Raw genomic sequence first — 25,309 nt, forward strand, 5'->3', positions numbered from 1 at the left:
ACACACATACGCATACGTCCACTATTTTATTTATATCGGTTTATATCGATTTAACATAATTATGTATGTATATATAGAGAGAGAAGAGAAAAGAAGTGAGAAGTATATATAAATATAAATATATATATATATATATATATATATATATATATAGTAAATTATGAAAAATATATGGCAATTAAGCTACACAGAATATTCCGCGTTTTATTCTCGTGAGAATTCGTCAGGTTTATTATTTCGTCAAGTGTCTGCATAAGGTTAACTGGACCACTCCTTGATAGGGTGTTCTTGCGTAGAACCATGTGTCCCTTCAGACCAGCAGCCGGCGTTCATTTCATGTCACACACTACACAAGTTGTTTCATCAGGTCGTGAAGGTATGCGTACATAAGAGCGTGTTTCGTGTAACTTCATGGGGTTCACATATCCAGCTTTGGACAGTAGAAAGCGCCTACATGTTTCACACTTCCAGTCACCTTTACGAGCGTCTAATTCCTTCACAGGCCCTTTACGCAGATTTCTCTACTTTGCGACCCTCCGACACAACTCTCTGTCACTCACTTCTATGTTTAGCTTTTTCCTCTCATCACTCAATATTTATGTCAACCTCCTTAAGATTATTTCTTACGCAATCCTTGATTCTTTTCCTTGGCTTGTGCTGTGAGCTGTTATCGCGCCGTAGAACAGCTGCTTTAGAAATCTGCAGTCATCTATACAGACAACCTGCTCTCTGAAGGATTCTCTTTAAGCAGTCCGTGTGAAATACTTCAAGCCATTTTAGGCGGTATTGCTAAATGGTTCACATTTTTGATGAGTAAAATAGGGTGGTTAGCACAGATGTCCGAAAAACTGCTAGTTAGGTTTAAAAAGTAACACCTCTGTCACGTGTATATATATATATATATATATATATATATATATATATATATATATATATATATATATATATATACTTGTTTATTGTTATATAAACATGGTCACATCCTGCTGCTACAAATAGCCACGTGTTTCAATCAAACAACAGATATCATCAGGCAGCGACTTGACTATTCAAAAGTTCAATGAATAACTTTATTCAGTGAACTTTTGAATAGTCAAGTCGCTGTCTGATGATATCTGTTGTTTGATTGAAACAAGTGGCTATTTGTAGCAGCAGGATGTGACCATGTTTATATAACAATAAACAAGTATTATCAGCTCTTTTTATTGAGCACTATCTAACAACCTCGTTGAATTCATTAGTCCATTACTTTTGAATAAAAAAAACCCGAGTATGCGGATAGGCGTGGCTCAGTAGCTAAGAAGTAAGGTCGAAGAGTTGTATGTTTTTGTTTCGATACTAAGTGTTGGCACTCAAGTCATACACACATTTTTCAGATTTGATCTCACTACTACATATTAGCTTCAATATAATAATCAATGGAGAACCGTCTCTGTAGTAATAAATACGTAATCTGTATCAATTAAAATATCATGTTTGAACGTATATTACGACCGGATAACGCCGAGCGACATGCTAGTATATATATATATATATATATATATATATATAATTATTTTCTACTATAATAATTAAATACCTACAGACACTAGTGTTTCATCCTTTCGGGAATCTTCAGTGCAGGGTGTCACGATTACTACTAGTCGAACGATTCGAACCCCGCATCACGAAACATCTCTGGCTCGATTAGCGGAGACCTAATCCATTCGGCTACCATTAACCGCTTGAAATAACGTTGGATTTTAAACATCTTAATTTTAAGTGTTCATTTACGTCAGGCAGACAGTGATCTAATCGCTATACGATGATCTACGCATAAGAGCTAAATTGACTGACTTTTAATTCAACTGAAAGTGCTCAACGATAAGAAACGAATTTCTTAAAGGGGCTGTCATAATTATTTTCTACTATAATAATTAAATGCCTACAGACACTAGTGTTTCATCCTTTCGGGAATCTTCAGTGCAGGGTGTCACGATTACTACCAGTCGACAGTTATATATATATATATATATATATATATATATATATATATATATATATATATATATATATATATATATATGCAGGAAAACATAATTATGGCAAGTTCAACAACTCAATAGCAAAGCAAGAAAAATTTTATAATCATGTGATTAATATATATCGTAAAACGTCTTATGTTAACAAACGTTGAATAATTCATACGATAATTGATATTTGATTCTATTTTTTATCCTAACGAGCTTATTGGTCCCCCGACAAAAGGAGAGTGGACCTGTTAGTTCGTTTGTTCGTCTGTCTGCACTTTTCTAAATAACTATGCTTTGGAATTTTTTAAAATTTTTGCACAACCATTAAACATGATATGTGTAAAAACGTAACGGCTGACCTCCTAGGGATGCCTTTCGGGTTAAAATTGCTAAAATTGACAGTTTTGTACTTATTAAAAAAATTGATGACTTGGATTTTTATAAAATTTTCTGAAAAGTTGTAACTAACTGATTTCTATATAATTTTGTTCACGATAACACGTGAGTATTCCACAGAGCTCTTTTAGGGCTAATAAAAACACTCCATTTTTGAGAATCTTTTACTATATTCGTCCAAAATTTTCTGTGTGTGTCTATTTAGCAGTTTTGCATGGTGCTGAATTCAAATTTAACTATATTAAGGCCCTGGTGACTTTTGGGGCTAAATGGGGGGGTGATGGAATTAGTCATTTCTTTTGCTGAACTTTAATTTAAATATGTTTAATACCTTTGGGAGTTTGGGGCCTAAAGTTTGGGGAAAATGATGGATGTAGTTATTTCTTTTTTTTTTTTTTTGCATGAACTCAAATTTACATATGTCGAGGCCTAAAACTGCACCTATTGTTCATTTTCACCAGGATTTGACGTCCCCTGGGAATTTGTGGGCAAAATGGGGGGGAGTAAATGCTGGACTTAATCATTTTTTATGCCTCGTTCACTGTGCACTCACGGGGGATCATGCATGCTTCACTTGTTTATTCTTGTTTTCCAAACACAAAAAAAAACTCGCATTTTCATCTGTCCATGCATTGAGACTCGTTTTTAAGGAAATCGTTCCAGACAAAGTATGACCCTACTTATTGTAAACAGCTGAGTGATCTTGAATTTGAAAATCAAAAACTAGTCAATAGTATCTTTTCCATGGATATCATCCGACCCAGTAAATATCCCCCCACACTTAGCAAGAAAAATCTCTCAGGAAATGTGATAAGGAAAGGACAAAATAAACTTATTATAATTCCACTCGTCTGAAAACTGTTCCCAAGTGTTTTAGTTTCTTCTCGTTGCTAAATTTAAGCAAAGTTTTCTCAATTCCAATTGCCATTACCTACATTCATAGACAGCAGCAATCAATATTTGCTTGCCTGTCTCCCTCGGGAGAGATGGATTTGACAATGGTTGTTTTTGTAGGGATTCGCCTCCGCCATTTAACAGACTCCGGTATTCCCAAATTGTCAACCCTCCGGTTGTCAACGTCGTTTCATTTCGCTAATCTGACGGGAAATGGCGTGTCGACGTGAATTTTCTATATGAAAATTCCTGATCCTAGTATTTTGTCTCCTTAATCAGTAGGCATATATCAGATGAACCAAGTGAAAGTGAGATTCAAACAATCGCACTTTAACTGCCAGTTAGAATCTTAAAAAGATCTCTCTGTTTAAATATGTAAGATAGTGAGTGGATGTCGGACATTCGATAGTCATATTACATATAGTAAATTCTCAACCTGCCGTTTCACAAAGCTGCATAGGCTATTATAGCTACGTGCCTTAAAATGGGGTCTATTAAACCTGTCATAATTATATGGGATGAAAAGAAGCAAGATGCAACCTTAGTAGAAGTTAGTGTTCCCAATAACACTAGGTTAAACGGAACTCAGAGAGAAAAATTAACGAAACATTAAAATCTTATGTATGTATTAAGCATAGAACACATCTGGAAACTCAGGAAGACTCCCATTTGTAAGATAGCGCGGACCCATGCATGCAAATGCATGCGAAATGATGTCACTGTTAGGTAAAAATAAAGACTTTAAAAAGTAGATTTCGTTAGAGACAGAAATAACTTTCAAGATCACGAGAGAGGCGTAAATACGTTAGATAAGATGATTACGTGACGAACCTCACAACGGTAGCGAGAGAATGGCGAAATTAATATCGTTGTACAACAAAATTAGCGAGTTGAAGCTCATTTCCGTACTTTGTCTCCTTTGCGACTGACACGAAAACGTGTCGGTATAAGGACAGCGTTACACATTTTTCCACAAATTATAGGAGGAACTGGATTCATGTAAATGAATTTCAACAACGACCTTGCAAATATACCTGATGAACCAAGTGCAAGGGAAATTAAAAAAAAATGCACTTAAAATGGCGGTTAGAATCTTATAAAAAAACTCTTGGTTTGAATATGAGATAGCGGGTGAATGTCTGACATTCGGTAGGATGCCCCATCTCCAGCTTGAACAAAATGATAAGGACATTATTAAAAAAGTGATTTAAGATTGTAAAACAACTGTACATGCAGATGAAATTCTATCAATTTTTTTTTTATTATTTTGTTTTTACTTGTTTTTTGAGCACATCTAATTTATATATTATTTTTTAATTTTTTTGAAATCCTTTGCGATGAGATTTCATTATTTGTGTATTATAGGTGAACATTGTGTGAAGAAAGCGGTTTCAATCCAACCTAAAATAGTCCAGAGGATTAGTTGGCAAAAATGTGGTGAGACAACCACAGCTGCAGAAGGCAGTTAATAATGGGGATTTAGTTAAAAGATTCAGCATTCATATCACGTTGCTGTCACCCACATGAAGAAGGGCAGAGAAACTGTCGTCCGAAACCTGGTGACACAACCACCACCACTATGAAGATGAAGGTAACAGTGCGCAAAACATTAAAATGTCAATATACATCGAATTTGTTCTTGTATTTTCTTTAACCGTATAAGCTCGTGCAATTTCCCGCCACAAAATTGGAGAAAAAAACAACCGCTCTTTCTTCTATCCATCCGGAAAAATGTCAACATATGCATGTGTATGTATACCACCAGCTACGCTTTTCTCCTCTTACTTCAAGTCTGTATCAATAATAAACACAATCCTAAAGAAAACTGGCATTTCCATGGATTTTCTATTTGTTATAGGGCAATCTGATCTATCCATTCGAGGAATAAACGGACGTATCCAGTTAAAATACATACATTTACATCTTAACGTCGTACAGTTATTCGTGGCGATGACTTCCCACCTGGATTACATCCCAAACACATACAAATTGAAGTTCACGTCTCGACAATAAGTATAGATGACACCGTGCTATGACGGAGGACCTTTATTTGTCGGGATCCACGCCTTGATTCAGATGGGGCTAGTCTATTGCTTACTATTTGAGTGCTCCGATCGAGAAATGCTGACAAAGTTGCTGAGGCAATTATTTTAAACGCCAGAGTAATCCTCCTATAAGCTCACTAGCTTGACTCTCGTTACCTTCCAACCTTGTGTCACATCTTCTTGTCGCGTGAAAAGGTAAATACTGCAGTTCGTAACATTTATTTGGCACTTGACTGTGATTTTGGACACATGTTCCTAATTTCTATCTGGATACCCAGCCTGGTAGAAACTGGGCATTTTCGGTTGCTTTTCATGGGTCGGGCTGTAGTATTCGTTGCTGCCTCTTATCTACCGGGTAGAATTATTTTAATGCTTACTGTACGAAGCGGTCTCTACCGCGGAATACAAACAGAATTTCTCGGGTAATTTTTGATTGACAAGAGTGCACCTAGAGGGGAGCTGCATTGACTTTACCAAAATCTCGATCTTGTGTCACATCTTTCTGCGTTGAGAAGAAATACAACGGTTCATTGCTGTAATGACCCAAGAATCATAGTTTGTGTTTCTGTTTATACATTTTTGATAATTTTACTACTTTTTTTTATCATTACCGGCTTTTAAGGGACGAGGGATTCAAAATTTCGTGGCCATTATCACATTATGGATAATTCATTGATACGTACATTTCGTAAGATTATAAAATTGATAAATGATTACCTTCTTTTTCAGATTGCTTTATTACTTATTAATCGGGGAAAAAGGGCTAAAATTGCGCGAGGATAATGATTAAACAGATGGGTAGAGTGCCTGGTCAATTATAAAAAATATTATAAGGGAACTGAAAAAATTTATCGGAATAAACAGAAGTTTATAACATGAGTACGGTTTACGTAAAGTATGAGTTGAACATTTAATTTCAAACGATTATATAAAAGACCTCAGCGGATAAATCTCAAGGCAATTATAATTATAATAAGGCAATAAATTATATCTGAAATAAATGTTAGTTGTTCATTTTATTTATATTTTTTCCTTTTAGTTTCATTATGTTTGTCGACATTTAAATCATTTGACAGCATAATTTCTCTACCCTGCAACCTCTCTCCCACAGAAGAGACGTTGCGAGCCTGTCCTTGTTTTATCGTTATCTCCATGGCAGATGCTCGTCTGAACTCCAATCTCTGGTCCCCCCTCGCCAATCTTTCACGAAAAACACCCGTCTAGCTGAATCCACTGTGAAAAAATTCCCCCCACTCTATATCTGTGCCTAAATCAAAACGCGAATTCCATGAACAAAACTTCTTTCTTAGAACTGCACGCCTGTGGAACTCTGTTCCGTCTGCCTGCTTCCCTCCGGACTACAACTTGGATGTCTTCAAGTCCAATGTTAACAAATTCCTAATGAACCGCCCCCTTAAGTAAACACTTCAGCAAATCTCCTCACTAACGTAATGTACTTGCAATAACCCTTATCCCTGAGTGGCTTCCGGGCCTTGATAAGTGGTGATCACTGTTTAAAAAAAAAAAAAGCTAAGGTTGGCCGTCATCGGAAATCTCAAAGAGTGAACAATCCATTTAGAATACTTACGTTTCAACTCGACCATTTCCACAGAATGGTTCTCCGTGTTGATAGTGCAGGGCCGGCGAGGGTCCACTGACTTTATTGCCAATATTCACCTGAATTGTGTAGCTGTAGTTGATCCCGCGCACTACAGACCTGGGAATAAAAATGGAGTTGATTAGAAGTATATGCTTCCATCACACTTATTGTAAAGCAACATGGAAACAAAATAAAAAAGAACTATGGAAATTCTTAAAGCACTTCTTTATACGGTTCACAGTTAACTGGGGCCTCGTGAAAACAGAATAGGGGATTACAGAAGAAAAGTTGAAGCGCAAGAGTTATAAGACTGACAAAATAGCATCGACGGAGCATACGTTGTGCGCATGTACGTGACAGCAGATGCCTCTGCTAGATTTCCAAATTTTGGCGACAAGCCCGAGGAAAATGGCCCAAAATTCGTTGTAAAGTCCTGTTTTACATCAGACATTACGTCTACAACATATATGGTATTTCAAGATCTATGGTTCTAACAAGACAAGTGAAGTAATCTCGTACTAAGACCCTATATCAGGTATTTGTATATCACGTTTGAGTTTTATATATAACGCAAAAATATATATAAATAATTCAGTAGATATATGTGTGTATATGTCTGTATGTAAATATTTAACTGATAAACACATAAAAGTACTAGCCACATAAATTAAAAGAAAATTAATTGCAATTAACAAAAAATAGAATCATACATCAATGATTGTTTATAACGAGTAAAATCTTTGTTTGGATGGATGAAGAAGGCGTACAGGCATATATCGGCAAGTCGATATGCAGAATGTTCATTTAATCTTGCTGACATTTTTTTTTTTTCTTTCCAAGCATGCCCAAATTTAATTGATTTTAACAAGATGTTTCACACTAAACCTTTTTTTTTGTTTGTTTTTGGCTGTCTATCGATAGCTATATCATTAGGAGACGCGGCTGGACCGCTAAAAGTTTTGGTTTTGACATTAGCTGATGGGAACAAAGTCATTTTTTAAACATTTGAAATCACTAGTATATATATATATATGTATATATATATACATATATATATATATATATATATATATATATATATATATATATATATATATATATATATATATATATATATATATATATATATATATACACAGTGAGGATCATATTTATTGGCACGGTAAAATAAAAGTTAAATTTTGTCTAATAAATTCTAAAAAAGGAATTAAATTAAAGAAAATAACAAAGTATATTATGTATTTTTAACTGGCCTTTCCGATGCAGCAATCGGATTTTAGAAAAAATAAATAACAAAGGAACAACAAACATAATTGCAAAAAAACCCTTGTTCAAAATTATTGGCACGATTTATTTAATAATCAATTGTATAGCCTTTGGCCTTGATTACCTTCCTCAGTCGCTTTTCATAGTTTACAACCAAGTTGTTGCACTCTTCAGTAGTAATTTTAGCCCACTCTTCCTGACAATAATCCTCCAATTGAATAAGATTCTTAGGCTTCCTTTGCATTCCCCTCAATTTTAATGTTCTCCATAAATTTTCAATTGGATTAAGGTCTGGGCTTTGTGATGGCCACTCCAAAACATTAATATGATTGTCCTCAAGCCATTTCTTAGTCAGTTTAGCCGAATGCTTTGGGTCATTATCTTGCATGAACCACCAACGACGACCAAGTGAGAGCTCTTTAGCAGAGTCTTTCAGGTTTTCATCCAATATTTTAACATAATCTTCCTTTTTTTATGCTACCTGTGACCTTAACAAGTCGCCCTGGTCCAGAGGCAGCAAAGGATCCCCAAAACATCAAACTGCCTCCACCGTGCTTCACTGTGGGTATGGTGTTCTTAGGCAGGAAAGCTTCGCCAGATTTTCTGTAAATATAAGACACTTTATTTTGGCCAAATAACTATTTTCGTTTCGTCAGTCCATAGAACACGTTTCCAGAATGCAACATCTTTATCAATATGACGTTTTGCAAAGGCTAGCCTTGCTTTCAGGTGCATAGGCTTCAATAAGGGAGTCTTTCTCGGACGACATGCTTTTAAGCCAGCTCTCTTCAAAACTCTACCTACTATATGTCGAGATATATTCACTCCAGAGGTGCTCTGTTCATCAACAATCTCCCCAACAGAGATCCTTGTGTTTTGTTTTACTTGTCGAACAATTTTCCGTTCATCTCTTGGGAAAAGAATCCTTTTTCTCCCTCTACCCTCTAAACTCATAACGTGGCCTTGCGATTTGAACTTGTTTATTATGGCTCTAACAGTGGATTTGGGAAGGTTTAGCTTCTTTGAAATCTTATCATAGCCCTCCCCATTGGTATGGCATGCTACAACAAGCTTCCTGACGTCTTCGCTGTGTTCCTTAGTTTTAACCATGGCGATTGAAAATTATAATTTAGTCACTTATAATAGTTTAAATAAATCGCTATCTAAAAATTATCTGAAAAAAATTATTCACTGAATTAGCGTTAAACAAGCATAATATGGCTATAAATAAGTTCAGAAAGCACGTAAACCGGAAATTGATTGATATTATACTGATACTAAAAGAAAAACAAAGCCGTGCCAATAATTTTGAACAAGGTTTTTTTGCAATTATGTTTGTTGTTCCTTTGTTATTTATTTTTTCTAAAATCCGATTGCTGCATCGGAAAGGCCAGTTAAAAATACATAATATACTTTGTTATTTTCTTTAATTTAATCCCTTTTTTAGAATTTATTAGACAAAATTTAACTTTTATTTTACCGTGCCAATAAATATGATCATCACTGTATATATATCGGCAAGTTGAAATACAAATTATTCGTTTCAGCTTGCCAACATATGATAACTTGAAATTCAATTTATTTCAAGTCGTTTAATATTAAATTTTCCGTATATATCTACCGATACATACGTTTGTAAGGGGACGCGGCTTGAGCGTTAAATGTCTGGGTTTCGATTCCCGCTGAGAGCAGCCAAGTCATTTTTTTTCTTTTTTAGAATTTTCATTCAAATATTACGAAATCTCATTGAATTAAAATATATTTAAGCGTAGTTTACGGCCCACTCGCTAGTACAATAAATAAATAAACATTAAAGGTGGTTTACACTCTCAAACGTTTATAAGATACCATGTAGTTAAGACATTTTGACCATGACAAAATCGCTAAGACCAACTAACATAACAGAAATTATTAACAATGAGCTTATTGGGCAGAAATGTTACTCAAAAGAATGGTTGGTATTTCTGCTGATATTTTGTGTATATACAGTAAGTTCCTACTTAGTACGTGTTATAGACATATTCTTCCTAATGCAATATTTGATATTATTTAGTTTTCTATAATAAAAACCTCACCTGTCTGTTTAAATGTATATATGTATGTATGTATGTTTGTATGCTTGTCTAAAACTTTAGACGGAGGCAACGGATTTTCACGAGATCAGTATCGTTTTGAAGCCGGACCCTTCCGACAACATATATCGAAAAATTGACTAAAAACGTCGATTCCTTCACCCTTAATTCGGCACTTTTCTACATGAAGGGGTCGCTTTTTTAGTCGATATTTTCGAAAGTCATCTCTTTTTTACGATTGACTAGCCTTGATTAAAACCTTCGCCACTTCCGGTTGTGCGATGGACGTAACGGAAAAGACGTCATGTGTCTTTTAAATTTTTTCACGTTCTTATCCTTCTTGACGGTACGGGTTCGAGCTTGTTTGCCTACGATCACTTTTTTTTTGTTTTGCTCAACACATACCTCAAAACACGCAGGCAATCAGGCTAGTCTTTCATAAATTAAAATATATTTATGCAATCAATTTATTAATCTATATAAATAAAGGAGTGAGTGTATGTGCGTGTGTCTGTCTGAGTGTAAAATTTTAACAGATAAACTTTTAAATAATAGCTATATAACACTAAAATTAACATAAAAATAGCAATCATGCACCAAGGATAGTTTATAACAGGTAAAATCTTTGTTTGGATGGACGAATAACGAAGACAGACATATACCGGCAAATTGAAATGCAAATTCTTCAGTTCAACTTGTTGACATATTTTTACCTCTTTTTGCGCACGGCTGAATTCAGTTTATTTCTTCAAGTGATTTTATATTAAAAAATAAAATGTTATTATAAAAGATTATCAGCCTTGTGTCATTTTTGTTTTCAGCAAAAATGAAATGAGTTCTTTCTTATTGTTATAGTGTTGCCTTTTATAGAGGGACGGCCATTCCAAAATTAAAAACTCTTAATTTGTTAAGTCTTAATGTTGAAAAGCTACGAATACACGAGTGGTATCATTAAAACGAGCGATCTTTTGTGCTGCCGAATGTATTTTTATAAGTAGCTACCACGATGCTAAATGCACTTTTGTTAGCGATCGACATATAAAACATGGTCGTCTTAAAGTCTAAAGTAAACAAATTCTTGTTGAGTCACGCTATTAAATAACCAAATTCAGTCCAATCACCAGTATCATTGCCAGAAAGTAGTTAGCAAAACGGACCTGTTGTGTCGTAACAGATCGGATATGGCGGCTATAAGCAAATACCAGGGTCGGAATGACGTCACGGTAAGGAAAACGACTATAAAAGGAAAGATAACGTTAGAGAAGACGATCACATTAAAAACTTGATTGACGACACGGCCGTAACGAGAAGTCACGCGTGGAGGGAGAATGAAGAAATAAATGTCGTTGTTACAAAAAAAAATAGTCTTATGTTCCTTGCACCCTACTGTAATACAACGTGTTGGATCTACGTGTATCAACGTACTACGTTACAGTATGTCATGTTCGAATCCAGTTCGTTCTACAAAAACTGTTTCACTCAGTGAATCTTCATGTAGTTCCTCCCGTAATTATCCGATATCCTCCTAGAAAAGACTTCCTAATCGAAAGATATCGGGGAAAGGAATGCCAACAATATCGTCATGGACAATACTCAAAAAAAAAGAAGAGTAACCGTCATTACTAATAACTACGACGTTGACTCACCGGACATCTGTCCTCGAGTGGTCTTTATGCATTGATATGCATTGGCCTTTATGCACTTTATGCATTGATAAATAATAACACGATTATAAAATAAAAATAAAATCTTCAAAGTGATACTAATTTGAAAACTGCTCAATGGACAATGAGAAAAAGGTTCAATTCTAAATTAGCAGTTTTCATGTATAGAAATAAATACATATATTTTTTGTTTTACATCTACAGCATCCGACTCTCGAATGCCGCAGGTATATTGGATACACAATAGTTATTTCATTCATAAACGCAGAATAATATTCACCCTGGCCGCCTATTATGGAATCAGACGACCTCTTCGCCGGAAGGCTTTCGTCGCTACTGAACGCATTTAATAGATCGACACTGGGATTAATTCTTTGGTTTATTGTTCGGCCCACACACAGTATGCGACCTGTTTATATTGTGTGTATTTAGCAAACGTTGCGCTTATACCCTATGCATCTAACTATGTTTATCTCACTCCCACAACAAGAAGATGTGACAGAAGGTCAAGAAAGTGGGGCTTGAAAAGCTAGCACCTAGAAGAACGAGTATTTTAGCCTACAAATTATGCTTGAATAATCTTATCGGTATCCTGCGTGCTCCTCAGGCAATTAGCAATAAATAACCCAGTTCTTAAAAGAAGTCGGAAAATAAAACCTTAGAGGGTGGACCTCGTAGGATTGCACATGACTCTAGCTAAGTCAAAAGAAAAAGTTACCTGAATTATGACAATGACAATCATTTTTTATTTACCGACTCCTCTCCTTGCTAAGCATATATATATATATATATATATATATATATATATATATATATATATATGTGTGTGCGTGTGTGTGTGTGTGTGTGTGTGTGTGTGTCTGTGAGTGTGTGTGTATGTGTGTGTGTGCACGCATGCGTGTGTCAACAGCAATTAAAACGATAATTAAGGGAAATTACACACCTATAAATGCCAAATGCAGACATAACATAGTAAAGCTGGAATGTAACTTATTGCTAATTTATCGCCTTTTGTTAATTCCCCAGGTAGGTCTGAAGTTAAAGGGGCTCATAAGTGTAAATATTAATAACTAGTGAGGAAGGGGGCACTCGACACTACCTGGAAATATACGCTTAAATATGATATTTTAATTTGTTCAGATTTCATATATATTATGCAGAGTCGTGATTTCAAAAGTTTAAAAAAAAATCTAATCATTTGAGGCCCTTAGCACTGCTCTACGAATTTTAGTTTTGGAGGAGATAGAGTTTGAAAATTCGGAGACAGGCCAACAGACAGACCGATAGACAAACAGACCGAACAACAGACAGACTGACAGACAGGCATATAGCTGTTTATATATTAGATTTATTTTCTTAAGGTCATTATTTTTGATCATCTTAAAATTTCTCTGTTGTTTCCCGTTTCACATCAGGTGTTTTAGTTACATTCAGAATACTTTTCGAATGTGTAAAAATTGGTAATGCACTCAAATATAATGGTTAATTTATTGGCAGATTAATTTTATAATGAAAAATATTACGTTAGTCCTAATTATGAGGAAAAAACAAACAGACCTAGATCTCTTTTCGAGATGATTTATTGTAGTACACATTGCTAATTAAAATTTGCTGAATTTATCAAGAAAACAAATATCTCAAATGCATTATTTTCAGCAACAGATAGTAAAAACAAAGTCATATTTAAACGAAAAAAATACGAACGTTATACACCTTTACTAGCACTGAAGCTAGAGTGAAACAATTTATTTGAAAGTCATGTTCACCTCATATAAAGCTTAAACGTAAAGCGATACTATTTGGGGGCAATGTTACGTGAGATAGGACATATGTTGATTTATATACATTTAAACTCCTGCGTGTCAGTACACTCAGGGAAGCAAGTAACAGAAAGGGCATTCCAAAGTCTAGCAGTCCAAGGAAGGAAACGATTACAGTAGGCTTTCCGTCATTTAGGGATCTGTACTTTGAAAGGATGAGATTTTGCTGTTGGTTTGTCGCGCAGGACTCTAGCTAAGTCAACAGAGAACACTAACTGAAAGTGTTCAATTGCTCTGCGTTCATCGGAGCACATTCCATTTAAATACTTGTAAAGCAGGCAAAGAAGTAATCAATGCGGCGACGAGACAGGGTTTGAGTTTATCTGACAATGTAGGACTTATTATACTGGAGACTCTTCCGTTTAACCATATTCAAGAGAGAGACTAGGAAGAGAGACTAGCTCAGATGTGAAAACAATACACCATGCATGGGTAAATTTACGGCCTCATTCAACTATCCAAGTTGATCTAACATTACGCAATGAAACTATTTTTTATATAAAACGTTTCTGTACATTCAATGTCACTATGAAGGTAAACTACTTTACATAGTGTTATTTTTAAAAGCATATTTTATTCATTACTATTGTTTATTTTCTTAGTTAAATCATAATTTTGGTTTTTATATAACAAATACTTCTGTTTCGCAATATTTTATTTTCCGCATTTTCTTGTATTTTTTGTTCAAATGATCCTTTCCTAAAAAAGATTTACATCATTTTTTAAATTGCAATTGGAAACAAAAATTGTTATATATTTTTTTTCCTTATGGTCATATTTCGAATATAGGTGTCCCAAAAGAAGCTGAATTGATCAAATATAAGAACAATAGAAGCATTAAACTAGCGAAAAACGATTTCAGGGCATCTAAATTAACATTACTAAAGTCATCATGAGTCGTTACATCATCAAGGAGTTGATATTTATCATAGAGTGGTACTTCAGTTGAATTTAAATTTCAAATCCGCCAGCTTCTTTTGGACAAAAGCAGACCGCCTGGCGTTTCCCTATCGTAAAATACGCATAAATATTATATTTTAATTATTTCATATCCATATTTAATTATAAATATAATATATATTTAATTATTTCATATTCATATTTAATTATAATTCATATTCTAAATTATTTTAATTATTTCATATTGCATATATCAGATTTCATCTGTATTATTATAGATTCATAACGTAATAACGTTACACGGTCATTCGAGTTTTATAATTATATAGATTTTATCATTATTACCATCAATGGAAGATTTAGCTTTAAACAAAATCAAATAAAAAAGACAATTAAAAGAATCGTTTTGGCATCGGAACATCGTTTTTTTTTCTGGTTCCGATACCTTCAAATATTCCAATTAATCGTCCCAACACTAATATATATATATATATATTATATATATATATATAGAGAGAGAGAGAGAGAGAGAGAGAAAGAGAGAGAGAGTGTCCCAAAAGAAGCTGAATTGACCAAATATAAGATAGAACAATAGAAGAATCAAACTAGCGAAAAAAAAAAAGATTTCAAAGCATCTAGATTAATTCTACTAAAGTATCATGAATCGGTACACTATCAAGGAGTTGATATTTATCATAAAGTGGTACTTTCAGATGAATTTAAATTACAAATCCGTCATCTCCTTTTGGGACACCCTGTACAAATCCATCTATTTCGAAATAACGAAAATGATAATGTTTTGTATTGACAACACATTTATGAATGGCATATTTTAAACTTGTGCGACCAATTGGATATATCTGAAAGAATAGTAACTATTTTTTTTTTACTTTTTATCAATAAATAGGATTTTCTTGCTTTTATTATAGGTGAACTAATGCTTGCTGTAAAACCTATTTTTTTTCATAATAAAAAAAAAATACAGAATCAATAATAACAATTCTTATTTTAAGAAGAAATACGGGAATAATGTTTTACAAAAAAAAAAACGAAATAAGTTTTAAAATAATCTAATCCCCTTTCATCGCTCTCCCCTTTGAAACTGTAAATAAATCATAATCTAATTTATAAAACTCACTATTTTCGTCTGTCTTTATTTAAGGAAAGTGCATCGCTAAGGCGCAAAGTCGCAGAACAGTGTGAGCCGGGTCAAATGATTGCATTTTTTATTGATCGTTCTTTTGTGGGTACGATCCCATCAATCTACCATAGACTTGAGTCCCTCGAAGGGCATAGGCCATCCACGACTTTGAAGACGCTTTTGTAGCGAGGAGGTCTTTTTCGGGATTAGGATGCTGGTCCGATGTCCAAGCTTCTCAGATTGTACATACAGCACCCATTTTGTCACCCATATGGTACTGGCCAGGCTCAACGTAGCTTTACCTCGGTGATCTTGCAAGAAACGGTGTATCCAGGCGATTATGCCGTAGTTCTTGTGTAATAGCTGATAAGAGTTAAACACTGAAAAGGCGTAAGTCGACTTAAATTTCTCTTGTACGCATACAAAGGCATACATTTATACCTTAAAGTCTGTTAAGTTTCAGTATTCTATATCTGTCTTACGATTGGTCAAACAGTACCGACTAAGGTTGGAGCGCTAAATATTTTTGTTTCGATTTAAGCTGATGACACGCAAGTCGTATTTGTTTTTACTTTTGAAGGCATTTTTACATATTATATATATAACAATAATCAATAGAGAATCGGCTCTATTACAATAAATATAAATTCTGCATAAATCACATTTTATTGAGTGTGCTTATCTTGTTACGAAGTAATTTTTAGCAAATAAAAGGTCATGTTACCCACGCAGCTATATATTCTAATATGTTGATCAAACTAACCCTGCATAATATATCACAGAACATATTGAATTAGATAAAACATATCTAACCTTAATCTTAAAACGGATAATTTTAAGATACGTCCACTCGAATAACATATTGCGTCTTGAATTATAATTGCTAGATAGTTATAAACATGTGTTGATGTTTTAAACAACTTTCTATTTTGCAGTTAAGCATGACAGACTAGAATAAGCGTGACAGACGGATTGACGACAAGAAGGGCGCATATACAGACTTGGAAGACCACCAAGAAGGATTTGGAATGACTCTTTATTATTTGGGCGAATCTTTTAGTCGCTGAAAGAGAGAAGAAATTTTCGCCTTAAGGCAACGTAACAGACAGAATGGTGGTTGGGATCAGAGGCATTTGTCTCTACCTACCGACATCCTATCATTAAGATATTATCCTCAGTTAGGAAATGCACTGGTTGGTAATTTGCGGTTAGCTTAAAGAAAGCAAGATTACAATACCCAAACGTTAAGCTGTAAAATCCTTGTAAGGATTTCTGCAATATATATCATTACCTCATTACATTATTAAATACAGCATTTGTACAATGAGACATTGACTAACACACACACACACACACACACACACACGCATATATTTATTTGTATATATAGACATCTCTCTCTATATAAATATATATATATATATGATTTTACACACAAACACACACACATACACACATATACATATATATGTGTGTGTGTGTGTGTGTGTGTGTGTGTGTTTAAAATAATATATTGGAGGGATAGAAACGAAGGAAGACACACACATACATAAAGAAAGCATATGGCAATTAAGCTACACAAAATATTCCGCATTTGATTTTCGTATTAAATCTTTACATTAATCTGTATAGAGTTTGTGTTACCTAGCTCTACTCACGTATTGAGTACTGTAGTCGTGAAAATTGGTAAAGAAAAAATCCTTGTAGCATTTTAGGTTGATTTATGATTTATCGCGATCTCTGTTGCTACTATTATATACATGTCACTTTATGTGCGTGTGTGTGTGTGAGTTCATTCCTCATAAGTTCCGAAACGGCTGAGCCTATTTTTTGAAAATTTCACAAACAGGCAATTTATATGTCTGGTCGTGTTCTTAAATATGCCTTGTACAGAAATTCATCTGATAAGTATCGAATTCGAAAAAAATCCGATCTTAAAAGTAGTCTTTCTTCTCTTATAGCTACAAAGGAATTTCTACAAGTAACTATTTTACATTACAGCGGTGTAAATTTTGCCGGTGTAACGTAAAATATTCCCCATATGAAATACTTACTTTTTATTTAAAAGAAAAGAAAAGCTATTTTAAAGATCGTGAAGCCCAAATATCAGCTGGCGTTGTATTGTAAACAAACACAAACGGAATCCGATGAACGACATTATCATTATTATTTTTTTTTTAATTTTTTAAAGAATTATTCACACAGGCGAATCTTTCATCGTTACATGTAATATTGAATAAAGGATTGGATCTATAGTAATACACATGCAATCTGCATAAATTAAAAATATCATGTTCTAACGTATTGATCGGGCAACGCCGGTCGTCCAGCTAGTATATAGATAAAAGCGTGTCTGCGTGTGTGTATCTGCGTGTGTGTATCTGCGTGTCTATGTTTATTTCTTCCTTGAGTATATTCTTATTTTCGCTTTGATCTCTCTTTAATTTTTAATTTTTACTCACAAAATAAAATCTGATAATTTATAACTTTTTCCTGAATATAATATATATTATGAGAAGATCGAAAATAATAAACGATGACTTATGTGAAGTTGTTTTTTCTGACATTCTAATTTATATATAACCACTTGTGACGGTCAGAGAAACAGTCTGGCATATCCTGCATGGGGCAGTTTTTACTGATGGGTCACTGTATATCAAGACACGAGATTAACTCAAACAGAATGGTTCAAAAGATTTTGTTTGTTGAACGATTATCGATGCCACGAGAGGATTGGAAATCGTGAGTGAAGTTAGCAGATGATTATTTAAGAGATCTTGATTAAAAATATGATTCTTTTATGGAAATTTCGTTTGATGCAACACAGAGGGTTTGTTGCAATTGTGATAGCGAGGCAATTTCTTTTGGTAAAGGTATCTAATAATAAATAATAGATTGGAGCTCAGCCGAGCATCTTTTTATTGAAATAACAACGTAATAAAATAACATCTCTTTTGTCGAGAACTGTTCAAATAATTCCCCAGTAAACCGCGAAAGATTTTTAACGTTGCCAATTATTTTATACGTTAAATTCTGAGCTCTATTTTTAATTTGTTTTCAGTGTATCTTAAATGTTTGAAAAAAAAGCAAACAACAAGATGTAATTTGTTATTAACTAGCCAACGACACGTGTTAGATAAATAGGATTCGGACACAAAAAACAGTAAATAATTTGGCCTTTGTCAAAAATGTCCAAATTTTCTGTGACCACATTGTACTGCATTCCACAAAGACCTCTGGCGTAAAGGATGGAGCAGTTGGTTAAAATCAGTTGTAAGTAACATTCATTTTGATGTTCAAGGTTCAATCCTAAGTGCGAGCGATACGATGAAAACAAAACAAGCATTACTTAATATATCTACCGTAATGAGAACATGCTTATCCAGTGGATTAAAATAAAGAATCCCGTTCGAAATTCCGTGCAGATTCCTGATTTCACAAGAAAGATTCCTGAGTTTGATAAGATACGCCTGAAGGGGGACAGATATTACATCAACCGAAACGCCGGTATGACAACACCCGATATGAGAATAATAGTCCAAATCATAAAATAATAATCTTGAATGATTCTGTATTATTTTTGTGCTCATTACAAAAAAAAAAAAAAAAAAAAAATGATGCCTTGGATTTTTATAAAACTTTCTGAAAAGTTGTAACTAACTGATTTCTATATAATTCTGTTTGTCTATACTTCGCGATTATTCTTGTGTTTGTCCCAGGGTTTTTAGGGATAATATAAACACTCCAGTTTTTTTTTGTTTTTTTTTTACATAGGCATCACTACATTATCAAGGCCAAGAGGCCACTCAAGGAAAAGGGTTAAAGAGTGTACAGTAGAAATTGGACAATATAGTAAACATTAGTAATGAAAATTTGGTAAATTTGATAACTTATATGGAACGGCTCATCAAGAACTTATTTACGTTAGACTTGAAGACAACCATATTGTAGTCAGCCGGAAAGCAGGAAAACGGAAGACAATTCCACAGGGGTGCAGTTCTAAAGAAAGAAGCTTTGTTCATGGAATCTACGTTTAGGTTTAGGCACAGATAAAGAGTGGGGGGAATTATTGATAGTGTTTACAGCTAGACGAGTGTTTCTTGTGAAAGTTTGGCGAGAGGGGACCATAGATTGAAGCTCAGTCGAACACTTTCCATGAAAATAACGATACATCAGAGACAAACTCGCAACATCTCTTCTGTGAGATAGAGGTTGCAAGGAAGAGAAAAGGACATCTCCTACGAGGCTACGAAGTCTATTTTGAACTCTATTAAGGCAGGACAAGTCCTTTCTAGCAGCTTCTGCCCAGATGTGGCAACAGTATTCCATCCTTGGACGTACCTGGCTCTTATATAGATAGAGAATAGCATCAGCAGTGAGATATCTACCGGATCGATAGAAAGATCCACCATTTTTCCAGCGGCCTTGGCAACAGATTTGATGTACGTATTCCATTTAAGATCAGGAGTAATGGTCAAGCCCAGAAGCTTGTCAAAACTTGAGGCCTCCTGAAGACGAGAGCCATTCATTTCAATTGATGCCAGATGTGGGTCAGAATGTTGATGATGTACGGAGAGAAGCTTGGTTTAGATGCATTAAAAGTAACCAGCCACTCCTTACCCCATTGTACTACGTGCTGAAGATCAGAGGAGAGAGAATTGGAGAGAACTTGGTCGTTTACGGTCTTAGATGTGCTATCATAAATGGTAGTGTCGTCAGCATAAATGTCTACAAATGATGTAAAGATGTGATTTGGAAGATCATTAATATAGATCAGGAACAGAGTTGGGCCCAGGATGGACCCCTGAGAGACACCGGCATTAATACTGTGAGCTTCTGATTTTTCCCCTCAACTACTACTCTTATGAACCTATCAGAAAGAAATGATTTAATAATTGAGAAGACATTTCCAGCTATACCATAGCTAGAGATCTTATGAAGTAAACCTTTATGCCATACCCTATCAAAGGCCTTAGATATGTCAAGAGCAATTGCCCTAGAAAGGTTTCCTCCGTCGAGAGATTTGCTAATCCTATGAGATATAACTGTAAATCACATCTGCTGTAGATCTAGCAGAACGGAAACCGTATTGAGTGTCACTAAGAAGGTTATTTTTGTTGAGATGATTGATTATTTCTGTATTTAACACAGATTCCAGCAACTTACTCATGACGCACAGGAGACTTATTGCCCTGTACTGAGAGGGGGATGAGCGATCACCTGAATTCTTAAATACAGGTCATACTGATGAAATTTTCCAGGGAGATGGGAAACTATTCTCCTTAAGACAACGTTTAAACAGTTTTGTAAGTATGGGCGCTAGTTCAGGTTGAAGTTTTTTGAGTACTATAATTGGAATACCGTCAGGGCCAGTTGCTTTACTGGAATCAAGGTTTTTGATTAGCTTAGCAACATCACGTACAGATATACGTATATCATATAGCGCGTTTTCTGATACAGGAGGAAATATTGGGGGTTGGCGGCCTTGATCGCAAAGGGTAGAATTAGCTGCAAAATTCTTGACAAAGAGTTTGGCTTTGTCTTATGCTGGCGAGATTACCTCAGGTCCATTGATAATAGTTGGGATGGAGCGCACGTTTCTATTCAGGATTCTGTTTGCTATTTGCTAAAACTGGTGTGAACCAAGCTGCTGCTCAGCTACTTTAAATTTAACAGATTGAGCATACAACACTGTTGCGTTCTTTATTACTTTCTTACAATGGTTGCTGGCAGTTCTGAAATCAGCTTTAGTTTCCATACATCTATTACGTTGGAAACAGTGGAAAAAGTGATTTCTGTGCGCAATGGCAGCAGCACATTCTGGAGAGAACCATGGCTGGCTGTTAGGTTTTTGCTGAAAATTTTTCGAGGGTATGAAACGGTCAATACCTACAATTAACCATTCCGCCAGGTCTAATACTATGGAGGACACATCCTTTTTAAACATGGAATGCAGAGGTAGATTAGATATAAATGTACGAAAGCTATCCCAGTCAGCCTTAGTGTATCGATATACTGTACGATGGAGAGGTACGTCTGGGGACTTATTACATTTCATTTTTATCTCAATTGATACAACAAAGTGGTCGGAAGATCCAAGAGGAGACAGAACAGAAACTGAACATAGTTTAGGGCAAGTTGGGAAAAAAAGGTCTAGTAGGCTCGCATACTGGCCGTCATTGTCGGGCACACGGGTGGGTTCCTGAACAATCTGAGTGAGGTCATAGGCAATGGAGAGATCATGACAGAACCTCCCCTCATCATCGGTCTTGTTCAACCATTCGACGTTGTGAACATTGAAGTCTCCACATACGTGAATGTAAACTGAAGGATAAGCCAATAGGACTTGGTCAATTTTCTCAGATATGCTTTTAAAGATAGTAACTCCGCTGTTGTGGGAGCGATAGAGAGTAAATATAAATGCAGTAGTGTGAGCTAAAGCAACCCGGAAGCACATATAGGGTAAGTTAGGATCTTCCCTGGAGATGTCCCTACCACATGGAAAGCTATCATTGATATAGGCACATATTCCTTGCCCATGGCGATCTTGGTGGTCAGATTTAGAAGTTAAGTTAGAGTATCCTTTAATTGCGAACTCATCTAGGGAAATATCCTGTCCAATGCTAGTTTCACTTAAAAATAAAAGGTCTGGTTTCGTCTCTTGTAATTGGATTGGGTTTCAACCTCTGGAAGGTTAGAACGTAGACCCCTGATGTTTGAGAAGGAGACATGGTAGTAGGGGTCTACGTTGGAAGTTGGAGAACCGGGTTTAATCGTGTATTTTTTTTTTTTTTAAACTCATCATGATGAAATTTTGGAATTTGTGGACTAGGTCGTCAGATTTACTTAGAGCAGGACAGAGAGGGGAAACTAAGAGAGAAAAAGAAATGAAGAATTTGTTTTTATTTGTAGCTAATGATAAGGTAACGCCGTAACAATTACCCACTAGTATGGCATCGAGAGGCCCCATCAGAAGCTACTGCATGGTCCAGAATCCATTCACCAAATGGCAATACAGCAGCCACAGTACTTTGCACCTGCTGATAGGACAGCCTCTTTAGTGGTTAATCCAAGGTTCGGGTCCCTGACTATCAGGCGGATAACGTCAGCCCAGACAAAACGTTTACCTCCAGCACCCTTACTAGTGACATGGCTACAAGGATAGACATAGAAACAGAAAATTTCCGCAATCAGTGCCAACTGTTCGCGCAAACTACTGCCAACCTAGAAAACAACTTTTTCTTCTCCCTTTGTCAGAAAAATCACTCATTAAAAAATGAGGACTGAGGGACAAATAAGAAGAAGCGAGAGTAACAGGAGCTGCCGATAACGCATCCACAATACGTTTTCTACTCTCCATTAAAAAAAAATTAAGTATTCTACTTAATAAAAGTCCAACAGACGTGTGTAAGGGAAAGTATGTTGATAGATTCCCCTCTCACGAACTAAGAATGAGTACAATTTCGTAATCTATTTTTGCAATCAACTCGGTAGATAAATCAACATTTATGGACGAGGAAAAAAAAGCTAGCATTTAATAAAACAGAAATACATAGATTAAATACTGAAATAAAATGGAGTTATTAATATTTGAATCTAAAAATAAAAAGTATGTTTAAAATGTAAATCACTTATCTCAACAAAAACACGCCAGTCTCCAAAATGCAAACTGTAGTGAAGAATTTAAGTTAACAGCGTTCAAAAGATTTTTTTTTAAATTAACCGTTAAAAGAAAAGCGTGATTTTATTCTGAACTTTAAGTAGTCACGTTTTAAGAAACTTACGATATAAAAGAAAATCGGATGGGGGGGGGTTCTTCCGAAAGTTAGTTGGTGACGTTATAAGTAATTGCGAGATAAGATGGAAGTCGGAATTAAGGGGTGTGGACTGAAAAGGATAATATAATGGATTGAGTATACAATATTTAAGATCAACTCGGTAGATAAATAAATATTTATGGACAAAAAAAAGCTAGCATTTAATAAAACAGAAATACATAAATTAAATACTGAAATCAAATGGAATTATTAATATTTGAATCTAAAAATAAAAAAGTATGATTAAAATTGAAATCACTTATCTCAACAAAAACACGCCTGTCTCCAAAATGCAAACTGTAGTGAAGAATTTAAGTTAACAGCGTTCAAAAGATTTTTTTTTAATTAACAGTTAAAAGAAAAGCGTGATTTTATTCTGAACTTGGGACTATTTTACTATATTTGTCCAAAATGTTCTGTGTATGTATATTTAGCAGGGTTGCATGATGTTGAACTCAAATTTAAATGTTAAGGCCTTGGGGGACTTTGGGGGCTAAATTGGAGGGAGGTGATGGACTTAGTTATTTTTTTTTTACATAATGGCAGAACTCAAATTTACATATATTAAGGCCTAAAACTGCACCGCTGGTTCATTTTCACCAGGATTTGACGCCCTCTCGGGGCTTTAGGGGCTTTAGGGGCTTTAGGGGCTACATGGTAGTGGGGGACTCTTGAACGTAGACGTTTTTATGCTTTGTTTATTGTACACTCACGAGGGCCCATGCCTGCTTCACTTGTTTCTTTTTAAAATGAATAAGATAATATATAATAGCACTGCTTACTGAATAGTTAGTCTGAAAAATGCATAAAATTAATCTATATTTATTAAAAATCCCTTCGTTGGAATCTTCTTTAAAATCCTTGTGAAACGATGACGTATTAACCAGCAATAGTGAGCAATTACCTTATGCCACAAATCTAATGTAACATTTTAAGTGAACTGTCATGCTCTTTACAATAACGCGGACAAATTATCTTGAATGTCTAGCCTCGGTGATTTCTAAAATGTCTCACATATGTCTTATTCATTGTGCAACAGAGTGCGGGCGCACTTATGCAAATTCTGAGCGGTGTGTGAAATGACGTCACAGTATGAAAAAATAAAAAAAACTATAAAAACAGGGTGAGCACGACAGAGAAGACGATCATGTACGAGACGTAACATTCGTAATGAGAAATCATGTGTGGCGGGAGAATGAGGAAATAAATGTTGTTGTTACAACGCAAAAAAAAAAAACAGAGATCGAGTTATACTTGGCCTTGGTATCCTTTTCCACGTAGACTGCATACAATGTGTGGGTTCCGTTTGTGAAAGTGGGTAACGTTATAAAAGGAAGGTCTATATTTCGCTTTCTAAATAAAATAAATAACATTTGTATTTCAGTGTGTGTATTTTAACTTATTTTTGTCAGTGTACAAAGTTCCAATTGTAAAAAAAGAGATAGATATTTTGAGACTTCAAAGGTTAATATGGAGAGTTGATCACTTACCCGTCCGTGTATATAGTGTCACTAGTGTATACGGGTCGAGGGAAGTCTGGAGACCTTTTCACTTGATATTTTGTTGGTCGACAGCTGCTACATATGCGGGCACTCTCCGGGGTTGAGATCAACTGTATTGCGTCAATCCCAACATAGGTGTTGTTCGGGTAGATTCGCACCTTGCATTGTTTAAAAAAAAAT

The 25,309-nt window shown here is 35.1% G+C and overlaps 1 protein-coding gene across 1 annotated transcript in view; it reads right to left on the reverse strand.

Annotated features, from left to right (window-relative positions):
• LOC145254836 (pappalysin-1-like) overlaps positions 1-25,309 on the reverse strand; it is a 654,441-nt gene that overhangs the window by 75,627 nt on the left and 553,505 nt on the right. Inside the window, exons 10-11 of the mRNA XM_080113674.1 lie at positions 25,118-25,287; positions 6,936-7,064 (exon numbers count right to left, since the gene is read on the reverse strand). Of these exons, the coding sequence (XP_079969800.1) occupies positions 6,936-7,064; positions 25,118-25,287 (299 nt within the window). The remainder of the gene's footprint in view (positions 1-6,935; positions 7,065-25,117; positions 25,288-25,309) is intronic.

This window comes from Euprymna scolopes, chromosome 30, assembly GCF_053919585.1.
Source record: "Euprymna scolopes isolate OS-2025 chromosome 30, ASM5391958v1, whole genome shotgun sequence".
Classification (NCBI taxonomy): Eukaryota; Metazoa; Mollusca; class Cephalopoda; order Sepiida; family Sepiolidae; genus Euprymna; species Euprymna scolopes.